We start from the raw sequence: 14,957 nt of genomic DNA on the forward strand, positions 1-14,957 counted from the left end.
GGATTTTTTCCCGTATTTTTTATTTGTATCCCATAAGGCTACATCAGATTTAAACCCATTTCTCGTTCATTGTCTTTTATCTTGGGTGACATCTGGCCACTGGCTCTCCTATGATCCTGTTTTGAAACACCTGCAACATGCAGATTATATTTCTGCACATTGATGTAAGGAGTTGCCTTCCAAAGGCTCCACTTCAGAGAGCTACGAGCCCTAACTTTGGCATGCGTGGGTGTCAGGAACAGCTCTACTTCTCACTAGCTTAGGCAAAATAGAGATGTGTAGCATGAAGGTCGAAGTCCACGCTCTGTCTGTTTCTCTGGGCTGTTGTGGGACCATTGGTGATGACTAAATGAAGGAGGTTGGCAAATTATAAAGCACAGTGCAGACCTGTATGATATATGGTGCCTTAATTGTGAATTTTTTTACAGGTTCTAGAACCTCGTTTTAATGTAGAAACAATGGCTCAGTTATTGAACATCCCACCAAGTAAGACCCTCTTGCGAAGGCATTTGGCCACTCATTTCAACCTTCTGATCGGTGCTGAGGCCCAGCACCAAAAGCGTGATGCCATGGAGTTACCAGATTATGTACTTCTAACAGCCACGGCCAAAGTGAAGGTTGGTTCAAGCTTGTGTCTTCTAATAATTGGTTAAAGCAAAAACTAAAGCTGGGGCTTGGTTCTGACATGACTATCTTATTTTCTGGAGTTTACTGAGTCTTGTGGATAGGTTAATGGTCTGTGCATCTTTAAGAGTAATTAAGAAAATGCATTTTTGCAAGTGTCTTTCTGGGGGAATCTTTGCTCAAATCATTTATTTTATTAGAGTTAACAGTAATGAAGAGTAGGACGTTGGCATGCAGTCAATATGTTGCCAATGCAGAGAGTCCACGACTTGGGCTCAAATATTGATTGCTCAAATATTCTATCGATAAACCCAGTATAAGAGGAGGATTTCTTCTCATACAGATTCAACTTGTCCGGCTTACAATTGACTAGTCTTGCAAGTTAGAAAAAGATACTTCAATGATTCAACATAGACCAGCAGAGAATGGCTATTTCCAGATTTACCCAGATTCGTGGGTCATACCAAATTCAGATTACTTTTTCTTCTTTTAAATCATTTCTCTGTGAACTCTTCTGACTCTGTTTTCTCAACGAACTTAATGTGGAGATAAGGTTTATCAACCCCTCCACAAATTTGTACCAAGTTCTTTATATACATATATTCCTATACCTTCCTTCCTTCCTTCCTTCCTCCCTCCCTCCCTCCCTCCCTTTCTTTTTCTTTTTCTTTTTCTTTTTCTTTTTTTTTTTTACCTTCTCTACCTGCCCAACACTTTCTCTTTAGCTCACTTTCTCCCTTGAAAGATGTGCCAGATTTGAAACTTCTGAAAGACTCTGTGCTATTAAATTCTCAGCATCAGCCTGGTCACCATCTGCTGAGCAGATAGTCTCAGGACTATTCAGTGACTAAGATGGAGTTTCTCTTCCAAGTATCACTGGAAGTTCTCTCTCCAAATGAGTGAGGATTCCTTTAGCAGCCAACAGTTCTGTTATGGAAGCATAACAGGTATACAGGATAACCAGAGCTTCCCCCGAAAAGAAAACACAGTTAGGACCATTTTCTTTTCCTGATCTTAGATGGGAAAACCTTGCAAAACTAGATTCATCCCTGGGAAATATCATTGCATTAAGTCCTGTTTCATCACAACTAAGGCTCTTGACGTTTTTTGCTTATCACAGTGACTACTCAGCTAATTGGTGTGAATAAGGAGAACAGGCTTAATCTTCTGAGATTCATAATAGGGATCATTTATTATATTTGGGTGCATCAATCATACATCCAGGATGCTTTTATTATTGTCACACCAATTAAGTCATCCAATTGCTTTTCTCTGTGGAGTGAATAATTGAATTATGCATGTTATCAATCCTTTGTCATATGAATTTTATTAAATCCCTGGATGTTTGCTTTTTGTTTGAAGCCAAAGAAACTTACCTTCAGCAATTTTGGGAATCTGAGAAAGAAGAAACAGGAAGATGGGGAAGAATATGTTTGTCCAATGGAATTGGGACAGGCATCAGGAAGTACCTCCAAGAAAGGATTTAAACCTGGATTGGATATGCACCTGTATGACGAAGATGATTTGGACCGGTTAGAGCAGGTAAAGGCAACACGATATGTCTATTTTGTTTAAAGTTCCTCCAGCAATGAAACACTAAATGGAAACTTGATGTACTGTGTCTACTAATCAGTTTTTCCTCTAATACCTGAAAATAAAGATAGTAAGAAAATAATAGTCAACAACTTCCAGGTTGCTTACTACATTCCAGGCACTATCCTCAGCCCTTAACATGTATCAGCTTTTTTACGGTTTTATGACCGTAAAACATAACAGAGCCTTGTTATCCTCAATTTAGAGGGAAGGAAATCGAGGCACAGAGAGGTTAAGTAACATGCCCAAGACAGAAGAGCTGCCAGAAGAACTGGGGTTCCAGCCTGCCAGGCCGGCTTCAAAGCCTGGCTATTTATCTACATTATACCGTCTTGGTATTAAGGAAATCTGTGTATTAAATCAAGTCAGAAATACACAGCTCGGGGCACCTGGGTGGCTCAGTCATTAAGCTTCTGCCTTCGGCTTAGGTCATGATCCCAGGATCCTAGGATCGAGCCCCGCATCAGGCTCCCTGCTCAGTGGGAAGCCTGCTTCTGCCTCTCCCACTCCTCCTGCTGGTGTTCCTTCTCTCTCTGTCTCTCTCTCTGTCAAATAAATAAATAAAATCTTTAAAAAAAAAAATACACAGCTCATTTAGTCTTTTCAGTGCAAAGTCATGGATTTGAATATTGCCCTTTAGTCACCAATCCTTTGATGTCATTGTCAACGTCAGAGCATTCGGCTGGATGTGCCAGTAAAGTGTCATTTCGTCTCGTTTTTAGCATCTGGTTGCTGCACGCGCAGGAGGTATCATCAGAAGTGTTCTATTGCTCCCATCCCGTTCAGTATCACTTGCATTATTTCTTCTTAGACTTTTGCTCATTTTGCTATACTTTCTTTAAAATTACGCACACAAGTAGGTCATGTGATGGTGTGTTCTTTGCAGATGGAGGATTCAGAAGGGACAGTGAGACAGATAGGAGCGTTCTCTGAAGGCATCAATAATCTAACCGTAAGTCTGTAAAATGAAGTTAAGATGTTAAAATGGCTCTGTCGGTGGAGCATGCGACTTTTGATCCCAGGATTGTGAGTTCGAGCCCCACGTTGGGGGGTAGAGATGACTTAAAAATAAAATCTTTAAAAATTATACTTAGACAAAAAAATAAAATGGTATTCTAAAAAAATGTTTAAAAATAACCCCAAAGGACTGCATGTTTAGTAGAGGATGTGTGGTGCCGAGCTCCTGGCTCCCAGGGTGAGTGACCCGCGTCTCCTTGTTTTCCAGCACATGTTAAAGGAGGACGACATGTTTCGGGATTTTGCCGCCCGTTCCCCCAGCGCCAGCATCACCGACGAGGACTCCAATGTGTAATCCTAGGACTTGAATGAGCATGAGGAGCCCCTCGTCTCTTCTCCACGTGATTTCGCAGACAACTCCCAGAGGATATAACAAGCAGCAGATCGTACTGGGTTTATCATTCCACCTTCTCAGAAGTGGAAACGGAAGGCTGGGGGCCTGTGCCTATTCTGAAGATGCCATGAAAAACGAGACACTGGTGAATGAGAGTGTAATATTCTGTCCTCTATTTAATGTAAAAATCTGTGATATATTATATTTAAAGTGTTGCATTTCATACGAGTGTTTTACTGCCGCGTTTCACGTTCACATTCAACAGTCCGCAGGATTTGGGAAGTGGGAAGCAGTGTGTGAGTGAGCTTGTCATGTCTGTGTGACAGCACTGCAGCAGGCACGGCAGGACATTACACGCTTTCAAAGTCAGTATGTGGAATTGCTTCAAGCGCGCAGTGTGCTCGCTAAACGCCAGCCGCACCTCCACTTGCCTCTTCTTGTCCTATTTTATATATTTTTCTAAATATGTGTATATATTTAGTACATAGAAAATAGAACTTTTATTTTGTGACATACGGAAGATGGTGAAAAGCAAATACAGTGATCAAAACGGTCCTATGCCAGCTGGTCCTCGGAAAGGTTGGGATGATCTCTCCTTCGCCACAACTGAATTTTAATGATATTAATATTGATCGTCCCAACTTAATTAGGATATATGAAATACCCCTTCTCTGATGACACATTGCCCCAATTGTTGAAGAGTTAAAAAAAGCTTCAGCCTTCACCTTGGATCCTTTTACCTCAAAAGGAAGAACTCCAGGGACATTTAAATACTGTTAACTCGAATGCATTCAGAAGTTCCCCCCTGAATTTGTAGAAATGATTTCTGAAGAAACCAAAACAAAAACCTTTACAGTATTAAGCTGCTTATATTCCTTCTTGCTAAATATATCATTACATCAAAATACTAACAATGGACCTACAGTTATTAATTGTACACTTCTCAGGCTATCGATGAGTGGGATTTTGATAAGAAGTGAATATTCGTCTGAACGTTTAGTCTCAGAGTTCGATAACGCTGAGGCTGCGAAATGAGTTTGAGAATGGCTATATTGTTTTGAGAAAACGTAGTTCATGTTTTTCTATCACACAGGACCCAGATAGCATTTCTAAAGGAAATAGCTGTGGCAAAAACTTACAGTGTTTATCATTTTTTAGGGGTATTCGAAAAATATCCTATATTTTATTCACTGCTACATCACTTCTCACGATAGCCAACTTGGTAAAGACAGGTTTTCACAAATTGGCATGAGGATGGGCAGTTCAGTATGTGTCAGTGGACTTGCTTATAAATTATATTTGAGTGTCAGTGGTGTGATCTTGCAAGCTATTAGCAGGTTACCAAGCTTTTCAACATGGGCTTTTAATACCAAATGACTGTTTTATTCCTGACTAAAATGATCTGATGCTAATAATAATCTTTTGCTCCCTACCATTCACTGGTAACTGTACTGGACTCTCATGTATTAGTATTTTATTTTAATGTGAACATATGTCACCATTTGAAAAACAATTTCTTATTCAAACCTGATTAAAAAAAATACCAGGAGACTGTTATAGATGCCAAATATTCTTTATTCAGGGCAGTGTAACATAACTGATGATATGTGATAAAGTTAAAATTTTTTTGATGATATATATTTTATTTACAAAACATTGTACACTGCTGGTATTACCATATGAAAAGAAATAAAGTCAGTTGATAATTGTCTCCTGTTTTTATGGTCTGTTGCTTTATTCATGTTTGTTCAGAATACCCAGTAGGCTTTATTTCTGATATATAGAACAGTGACAGAAATGCTTTATAATTTGCAAACTCCCATAAATTTATTAGGGGGAGGGTTATAGCATAAATCAACAGGTAGAAATTTGAGGATTCTGAGGAGTTTCTATGGGAAAGGAAATAGGCAGCTGGGCTGGGGGGTAAGGAATCATGGCAGAGGGGTTACTAGAAAAGCCAAGAGAAACGACTCGCCAGCAAAGTCGAAGAAGTTAGTCTTAAGAAGGAGGCATACAGTTCTTTAAAGAACTAAATACCAAAAAAAAAAAAAAAAGCCCTAAATACTATTTTTAATTTAAGTAAAATTTGAAAAGCAGAAACCTATCTTGGGAGAGACTGCCAAACATTAGAAGTAGAGTGACTAGTCCTAGAGAAGAACAGATGTTTTTGGTGAGAGTTAATCATCTCTAATTTAATAAACCAACAGGAAATCTGTAAGAATACAACACACCTCGTTGGCAAACAGGGAGACCCAACATGTTTGTTTAGCTGTGTGTATATACGCTCAGCGACACCACGTCAACGTTGAGTCGGAAAACCGGGACCGCATGAACAGACGTGACTTTGCTGTAAAACTCTTACTCTGAAGAAGTCATTCTGAATGAGCTTCACATGTTCCATCTCTGGAAGCACTACTGATAGGGTGCAGAGAAAATGGGGCAAAAATCATCGCAACAGTTGCCTCTGACAGACAGCAAAGAAGTTTCCAGCGTCTGTGAGGTTGTCAGCGAGGCTATAGTCCATGCAGCTCAGAAAGTGAAGGAGTATCTTGGATTCGAAGATCCTCTGAGCAATCTGTGCCCGGCTTCCAACACTCTGAATGAGATCTTCTTAATCCACTTTGTCACTTTCTGCCAAGACAAGGGAGTTGATGAGTGGCTCACCACCACCAAGATGACCAAGCACCAAGCTGCACTGTTTGGGGCGGACTGGATTTGGACCTTCTGGGGATCCGAGAAGCAGATCCGGCTTCAGCTGGCAGTGCAAACTCTGCACATGTCTTCTCTTCCTCCCGTGGAACCTAAGCCCTGGGACCTCACACCTCCGGAATCCAGGGCAGAGGAGCCTTCCAGGAAGAGAAGTAGATTTGATAAGCTGGAAGAATTCTGTAACTTGATAGGAGAGGATTGTCTGGGCCTGTTTATCATCTTTGGGGTGCCAGGTAAGCCCAAAGACATCAGAGGAGTGGTCCTGGACAGCGTCAAAAGGGAGACCATGCAGGGCCAGCTGCCAGGACGGAAGGCCGTGGCACAGTTTATCCTGGAAACTGAAGATTGTGTCTCCATCAGAGAGCTGCTTGGAAACTGTCTGAGTAAGAAAGATGGGCTGAGAGAGGTGGGCAAGGTTTATATCAGCATCCTCTGACCTGGATGTGCCTAATGAGACTGGCCTAAGGCAAAAAGGAAAAATATTTTTGTCGGCAAGCTCATGCACTTGCATCATGCCAGCATGGGATTTTTTTTTCTACCCACCCTCCATTGAAAGAAAATGATCACCTGGGTCAAAACATGAGGACAGAGAGGAAAAAACCCTGCCCATATTGCAGGGAAAATTTATTTATTCAATAATCAGAATGGGAGGAGAGGATAATAAAGTCAGCCTTGAAGTTTGATTTGCTAAAAAAAAAAAAATGCATCTTTGTTTAATAAGTCTAGAACTCGAAAGTGTAAAATGTATTTTTACTGCTGTGGGTGGAAGGCGGGCGGGGTAAGGTGGTGCGTGAGACTACAGAACAGGTTTAATTACATTGACAATACCAGTTTCGCTTTAGGACTCCTAAGCAAAACCTCACTCCCCCCTCTTCCTCTAAGCTCTGCCCTTACTCCCATCTCATCTGCATTGCCTTTCTCTGTGCACAGAGACTCGTGGTAGGATTCACTTTGGGACTTGCTGGAGTGTCCAATTTCCTATGCTTTAAACACAGTGACCCCTATAGCAATCCCTTGTAATGATGATTAACATTTGTGTAGCATTTGCTGCAAGTAAAGTGTAATCACTTATAAAAACTATCTTTGCTTAAAAGCCTGAGTAGAATTATAATAGTACTGTAAGGGAGGGAAACTAACAGAAGCAAAAAATGCCTAAGAATGTAAATGAAAGATTCATTCACATGATTGGTAAAAGCCTATTTTATGTTAGGCCCCGTCCTACACTCTCCCAATTCAGCAGTAAAAAGAACAAAGTCCCTACTCTTGGGCAGTTTCTCTTTTAATGGTGGAAGACTGACAATAAATAAATATATGAATATATATTTAAAATGCATCTTAAAAAATATATCAGGTGTTATGTGAAAATAAAGCACGGATAAAGGGATAGAGGATGAAGGAGGTGCTACTTTATATGGGGTGGTTAAGGAAGACCTCTGAGAAGGGAATAATTGACCAGCGATCTGAACGAAAAGGGAGAGCATTAGTACAGATAAATCTGGGGAAGAATGTTCTAGGCTTAGAGAACTGCAAATGTAAAGGGCCTGAAATGATGTGTGTGAAGCATAGCAGAGGAAGCTGGTGTGAACAGAGCCGAGTGAGCCAGGGGGAGAGTGATAGGAGCCGAGATCATAGAAATCGTCAACAAATAATACAAGCAGACCATACTCGTGAGGACTTGATTTTCTCGTGAGTGATCAAGGGACAGACATGACTTGATCAGACTTACACTTAAAAAACCACATATTGCAATGAGCATTGGGTGTTTTACACAAACAATGAATCATGGAACACTACATCAAAAACTAATGAAGTACTGTATGGTGACTAACATAATATTAAAAAAAAAAAAAAGCCAGAAAAGCCAATAAAGGGGAAGTATGACAGATGACGTGAAAAAGAAAAAACCCACCACCTCACTTGATTGCTGGGTGGTGACTAGGTTTTAGGGAGGAAAGAGTGAAAGTAGAGCCCAAGGGAGCAGCTGGGAAGCTATTAAGAGAGAAAAGGGTGGCCTGGATCAGAGTGGTACAGGCAGAGGGGTGAAGAGGTCACATCTAGGAAGGGTTGAAGGTAAAGCATACAGCATTTGCTGATGATTGGATGAAAGTTACGAGATATATCACAATTAGAATTCTGTATTTCTAAACGTCTTAAATGTTAAGGATGCAAGGGAAGAAATAAAGGCACACGCTTTGAATGTGCCTGGAAGGCACCCAAACACCCAATTAGTGTTTCCTTGGCACATAGGGACCCCTATCTGTAGCAATGCCGTGTAGAGGAAGCTATCAAGAAGGCGGTTAGTACAGTAAAAACAACTTTCATCTTGAAATCACATGTGGGTTTGAGTTGAACTATCTTAGGAGCAGAGTCTGGTGACTTAACTCTTCGTTTTCTTATCTGTAAGTGGGAATGAGTTCAAGTAATACAAAGACGATGCTTGTGGTAACATTTTCCACACTAAGTTGTAAACTAACGAAAATTGTGAAGACTCTTGTACAAATTGTAAATATTCATGTTCTAAACAGCTGAAAGATATAAATCAAAGACTTATCAGTCTTTTTTTCATGAAAATAAAAATGTGAAGCTTTTGCTGATTTAAAAAATACTGTGTTTTTTTAAAAATTTGCATTCTGCTGTAAAAAAGTATAGAAGTATAGAAGTTAAGCCTTCAGGAGTCTCACCTCCTCTCTCCACATCCACTCCACAGTTTGCTGTTTACCTTACAGAACATGTACTGCATATTAAGAATATTTTACACAAATGGGGGGCCCTGGGGGGCACAGTCGTTAAGCGTCTGCCTTCAGCTCAGGGCGTGATCCCGGCGTTCCGGGATTGAGCCCCACATCAGGCTCCTCCGCTAGGAGCCTGCTTCTTCCTCTCCCACTCCCCCTGCTTGTGTTCCCTCTCTCGCTGGCTGTCTCTGTCTAATAAATAAATAAAATAAATCTTTAAAAAAAAATATTTTACACAAATGGAATCATATGATCCACAACCTCCATTTTTGAAAACAACTACATGTTGTGGACAATATTCCATGCTAATAGATTTATATCCTTTTTTTTTTTTTAAGATTTTATTTATTTGTCAAAGAGCACAAGCAGGGAGGGCGGCAGGTAGAGGAAGAAGCAGGCTCTCCACTGAGCAAGAAACCCAATGCGGGACTCAGTCCCAGAACCTCAGGATCATGACCTGAGCTGAAGGCAGACACCTAACCGACTGAGCCACAAGGCTTCCTTTTTTTTTTTTTAATACCCTCTTTAAGGCTGACATCAATGGTTCTCAGTCCTGCCTGCAGATTTAGATTCACTTGGGGAACATAAAAGCAAAAAGCAAAAACAATAACTCAATGTATTTCAGAGTAAGGGCCTAGACAATTTTTCTTAAATCTCCTCAGGTAATAATTCTAATGTGCAACCAGAATTCGGTTTCCATGTGTCCAAGTAGTACTCTATGTTGTATGTATACACCATAATATATTTAAGCAATACTATTTTGACAGATACTTAGATTGCAAGGTCCATTCACATTCCCGGATATTGTCTATTTACCATGCCTGTGAGTAGACAAACTTTGTTCACTCACTTTTTATAAAGAAGTTAGTTTTGACTAAAAGTAGCTCTCTGACAGAAACCCACTGGATTAATTTGGGTTTTAGATATAAAAATTTATATATAATTTAGATTATATATATAATTTAGATAAAAATTTAGATTATATATATAATTTAGATAAAAATTTAGATATAATAAAAATAAAAATAATATTTAAAATTATTCCACAAGCACTGGCTACATAATTTGTGGGGCCATAATTTGGTCGTAAAAGCCGAAGAAAAGATGTTTATCCTAAGTGAGCAACTGCACTTTTAAGAACTTTTCCAATTAAAAAATTATGTAATTCTTAGTGACTCCTAGGTACATGCTTTACTGTTTACACTGCATGAAACATATTATTGCCTGCTGACAGCATTACGAAGGAGTTAACTTTTAATATAGAATGAACCTAATTGTACTTGATGCCTGGGAAAACAGTAAGTATTTCTCTAGCTCCTCTAACTCTGGTCATATCTGTCCACTAACGTCTTAGGGAGACAGTAAGACAAAAAGACAGGAAGCACAGGAAGGCAGGGTGAGGACATAAGTCTCAACTTCTTGCCCAGAAATTGAGAAATCTCTGAATACAAACTAATTTCATAAAGATTCATACTTCTTTTGTCCCTAAATTTGTACGGTATAGATCTTGTAATTCATCGTACTAGAATATACAAACTGGAGAGAGCAAAAAATCACCACTGTACTGACCGTGAGCTTAATTCCAATGGCCACCATTTATATTCTGCCTACTGCAACATAACTACTTATCCACAACAGCCCTGAGGAAGATATTACTGTTCCCATTTTCCATGAAACTGAAGCCCATAGATGTTAGGTGGATTTTCTCCAGATCACAAAGAAACAGAGCCTGGATTCAAACCCCCACATCCATCTGACTAAAAGGCTGTGCTTTTAATCTTAAAAATAGAGGAGAGGATAGAACACCACGTGAAGACAGAAGCAGAGATTGGAGTTTCCTAGGGTTGCTGTAACAAGGTACCACAAATCGAGTGACTTAAAATGACAGACATTTATTCTCTCACCAGTTCTAGATGCTAAAAACCCGAAATCCAGGCATTAGCAGGGTTGGTTCTGTGAAAATTAATAAAACAAAATATCATAAAATGAAGTCTAGAGGCATTTAACCTAACACCCTGTACTTCTGCTTTGGAACAATTATGGGATGGTAAAAGGCCAGAGGAGATGAGAATGGTGATTATCACAAATACTTGTCCCTATCTGCCAGTTATCCCTCCTCCCCATACTGATTGATGTCCATAGCGTACTGAATGCTTGCAAACACACTACTCTGGGACACCTGCATTCCCCTGCTCTACTTGGTATGCTAACCAAGAGTCAGTGGTGTTTGTTCCCAGTTATTCCTGTTACTACAATTTTGTACTTTGGTTAAATATTATAGTACCTATTAAAAAAACAGAGGATAATTTTATTAATGTTGTACGTTAATCTATCCTAGGGTAGAGGTTGTCAAAATAAGTTCCAAGCCAAGATGCCTTGAGGTAGGAACACCTTGAACTCACCTTCTCCACAGACACACAAACCTACACCTTTCTATAGAAATAGAGTAGGGTAGAAAAGAAGAGATCTCATTTAAAGAACGACCATTATTTTCGAGGTCCTGATGAGTTTTTGCAATTCTAACCTGATCTACAAACGAGCTAACCAAATCATTGGTAACAGTTACAGCCTATGCACACAGGGTGCTCACTGTATGATAATATTTCACCCAGAGCTTTGCCTATATTTACTTGATTCGGAGCAACCCAGCCAAGAAAAGATGAAGTCAACTTTTTAAAACAGAAGTAGTTTGGCTAGAGGCCATCCTTTTAACTATTTTCAGATACTGTCTCGCCCTTAGAGTATATCACTTGCACCAGCTCAAGACTTCTTTAAACCCAGAAAGTGTGGGAAAGCTGCAGTTGCAAAGGAGCAGGGCCCTAAGGTAAATTGCCAGACTCCCGGGTCATCTGAAATTCCACCCAGATCAAATTTGCCTCTGTAAGCCATATCTCCCCCAGTCCTTATGGACCTCCTTGGACTCACTGCTGCTTCTTCCTTTTTTTTTTTTTTTATTTTTTTTTTTTTACCTTTTGTTTTTATTAGTTCTTTCTGTTTTGGGGTTATCATCCCGCACATTTGACTCCCGCGCTGACTTTGCCGGCCCACCTGTTTCCTGGTTCTCCAACCCTAGGGGCGGGGCAAGACCGGGCGAACCTGCGCGGTAGCGGCCTCAAACCCGCCCCTTGACTCCCGACTGCGCTTGTCCCATCTGGCTTGCCGTCTTCGCAGCCATGGCGGCCGCCGCTCTCCACGCGTGGTTGGCTCTGCAGTCGGGGCCCAGGACCCTGCGTGCCTTTTGTACCTCCGTGTCTCCAGCCTCCAGCCCTGCGAAACGAAGCCCGCGTGAGTGTCTGTCGCGTCGCCTCCGGGCTTTGGGGGAGGTGAGAGGGCGGAATACCGAATACCATGATGGCCGCCGCGGTGGCGGAGTCCGCACCGTCTGGGGGAAGCCGGTACGTCCTCTGGCAGCTGGTCGCTGGCCTTCCCAGAAGGAAAGCCGCAAGTGTGGGTCTCTTCTCTGCGCCGTGTCACCGGATTTCTAGTCACCGATTTCTGCTTCTGGGTGTTTTGGACGTGGCGAGCTTGTTCCCCCCACCCCTATACAGTGACCCGTACTTTCTGGTGCTCCCTTGCGCGGCCGCTGGCACAGCAGGGTCACTAGTTACTGGTGGCTGGTGATGTTTGTTGAGCAGTGTTGAACCATGGGTTTTCTCGAACGTTAAGAGAAGCATACAGCTGTCTTGGAACAAACTGCAACTCTGAATTCCAGCCCTAGCTGTGCCACCAAATGGGATGACCTTCATTCAACAGGCGTTATTGAGATGACCTTCATTCAAGATACTGTACTTGCCTTGGAAAACGGAGTCATACTATATGCATTGTGAGGTGCTGTAATGGAAGCGTGAATAGAGTAACACAGGGGCATTGAGGAAGAGCCCACGGGAGTCAGGGAAAGCTATGTCAAAGAGAGGGCGTGGCCAGTCATTCACCAGGTGCTGTCCATGCTACCTTCTGTAATATCGCTCATCTTCGTATTACCAACAGTTCAGTCTAGGCCGCCATCTCTCACTTCTACAGTAGTTTCTTTTCTGTCCCTGTTTCTGCTCTTGCACTCCTAAGTTGAATTCTCACAACCAGACTCAAGTATTCAAAAAGCAAAACCTTGCCACTCCCTTGTTCAAAATCTACAAATGCTTTCTCGTTGCTTTAAGATAGGATGAATTCCTTAACTTATCAGAGTGGCCCTTTATAGTCTTAATGCTTATGTCTTTTAAGTATTTTTTTTTTTAAGATTTTATTTATTTGACAGAGACACAGTGAGAGAGGGAACACAAGCAGGGGAATGGGAGAGGGAGAAGCAGGCTTTCCGCTGAGCAGGGGGCGCGATCCCAGGACCCTGGGATCATGACCTGAGCCGAAGGCAGACGCTTAACTACTGAGCCACCTAGGCGCCCCTTTCTTTAAGTTTTGTATTCAGTTTGTAAATACTCAACTCCTGTGTGCTGGATAGTGTTCTAGATACTGGAATATAGCAAGCTCTCTCATCTCATGAAGTTTACATTCTTTTGGTAAAGTCAGACTATTAACAAAATAATGTCAGTATAATGTCAGATGGTGATTAATGCTTCGAAGAAAAATAAAGCAGCGTATTGAGAATGATGGATTGGAGGGGTACTGGCTATAGGGTAGGAAAATACTGGATAGTCAGGAAAGACCTCCTTGGGGAAGCGACATTTGAGTGGATCCCATGGTATATACCATGCCGAGATCTGGGGGGAGGATCATTGTCGGCATAGGGATCTGCTAGTGCAAAGGCCCAGAAGTGAGAACAAGCTTAGGGGTGTGATCAAGGAACAGAAAGTCAACTTGGAGGTAAGTGAACATAGGTGAGTGGTAGTCTAAGATGTCAGAAAGATAAGTAATGATGTGATCTCACAATGGCTTTTAGGCATTTGGCTTGGATTTTATTATAAGTTTAGGATTATACTGGAAGGTTTTGAACATGGAAGTGATACCATGTGATTTATACTTTTTAAAAAAAATTTTTAGTTATTTGGGCGCCTGGGTGGCTCAGTCCATTAAGCATCTGCCTTCAGCTCGGGTCAAGATCCCAGGGTCCTGGGATTGAGTCCTGCATAGGGCTCGCTGCTCAGCAGGGAGTTTGCTTCACCTTCTCCCCACTTCTGCTTTCTCTCTTGTTAAAAAAAAAAAAAAAAATATTTACTTATTTGGGAGGGGGAGGAGCAGAGGGAGAGGGACAAGCAGACTCTGCTCTGAGCATGGAGCCTGACATGGGGATCGATCCCATGACCCTGAGATCATGACCTGAGGAAAAGCAGGGGTCAGATGCTTAACCAACTGAGCCATGCAGGCACCCCTGATTTATACTTTTAGAAGATCACTGATCACTGGGGCACCTGGGTGGCTCAGACAGGTTGGTTAACCATCTGCCTTCGGCTGAGGTCATGGTCCTGGGGTCCTGGGATGAAGCCCCTCATCGAGCTCCGCGTCAGGCTCCCTGCTTGGTGGGCAGCCTGCTTCTCCCTCTGCCGGCCGCTCCCGCTGCTTGTGCTCACTCTCTCTCTGTCAAATAAATAAATAAAATACTAAAAAAGAAAAAGATCACTGACTACTACTGTGTGGAGAACCAACTTTAGTGGGGTAAGAGTGGAATCCAGATGATGAATTTGAAAGCCTGTGTAGTAGTCCAAATGAAGTGATGGTGGGTTGGATTGATGTAATAGCAGAGAAGGTGGCGTAGTTGAATACGGGATATATTTTAAAGGTATAGCTGGGAGGACTTACTGAAGAGATTTGATATGGGGCATGAAGAAAAGTCTCAGGAAGCATGTTAGATTCTTACCCTGAGTAATTGAATGAATAGCAGTATCATTTACAGGGATCAGGAAGAAGAAAATCAAGAGCTCTGTCAATGATGTATTATAGTTGAGGTGCTTATTAAATATTTCCAACCTCTTTTCTCAGTGTTCTTTCTGTTCTAGTCT

The 14,957-nt window shown here is 41.5% G+C and overlaps 3 protein-coding genes across 22 annotated transcripts in view; all 3 read left to right on the forward strand.

The window, feature by feature from the left end:
* PPFIBP1 (PPFIB scaffold protein 1) overlaps nt 1-5,279 on the forward strand; it is a 173,954-nt gene extending 168,675 nt beyond the window's left edge. For all 16 annotated transcript variants that reach the window (XM_087855714.1, XM_087855716.1, XM_087855717.1 and 13 more), the window contains 4 exons: nt 429-617; nt 1,987-2,166; nt 3,104-3,169; nt 3,443-5,279. In XM_087855714.1, coding sequence (XP_087711840.1) covers nt 429-617; nt 1,987-2,166; nt 3,104-3,169; nt 3,443-3,529 — 522 coding nt within the window. In that variant the 3' untranslated portion in view covers nt 3,530-5,279. The remainder of the gene's footprint in view (nt 1-428; nt 618-1,986; nt 2,167-3,103; nt 3,170-3,442) is intronic.
* Nucleotides 5,280-5,414: 135 nt separating this feature from the next.
* Nucleotides 5,415-9,891, forward strand: REP15 (RAB15 effector protein). Its single transcript, XM_045811756.2, has one exon. It carries the CDS (start codon nt 6,003-6,005, stop codon nt 6,711-6,713), a length of 711 nt encoding a protein of 236 aa, XP_045667712.1. The 5' UTR covers nt 5,415-6,002; the 3' UTR covers nt 6,714-9,891.
* A 2,237-nt stretch (nt 9,892-12,128) lies between these two features.
* The window catches only part of MRPS35 (mitochondrial ribosomal protein S35), a 57,756-nt gene continuing 54,927 nt past the window's right edge, over nt 12,129-14,957 (forward strand). For 2 of the 5 annotated variants that reach the window (XR_015721661.1, XM_045811754.2), the window contains exon 1: nt 12,131-12,294. Coding sequence is in view for 2 of the 5 variants with exons in the window: in XM_045811754.2 (XP_045667710.2) it covers nt 12,183-12,294 (112 nt within the window). In the remaining 3 variants the exon portion in view is untranslated. Of the gene's footprint in view, nt 12,295-12,327; nt 12,405-12,429; nt 12,838-14,957 lie in introns of those variants that run through there. The other 3 variants (XM_087855726.1, XM_087855727.1, XM_045811755.2) reach the window with 3 other exon arrangements.

The sequence above is a fragment of the Ursus americanus genome, chromosome 25 (assembly GCF_024610735.1).
Source record: "Ursus americanus isolate L20-20 chromosome 25, mUrsAme1.1.p, whole genome shotgun sequence".
Classification (NCBI taxonomy): Eukaryota; Metazoa; Chordata; class Mammalia; order Carnivora; family Ursidae; genus Ursus; species Ursus americanus.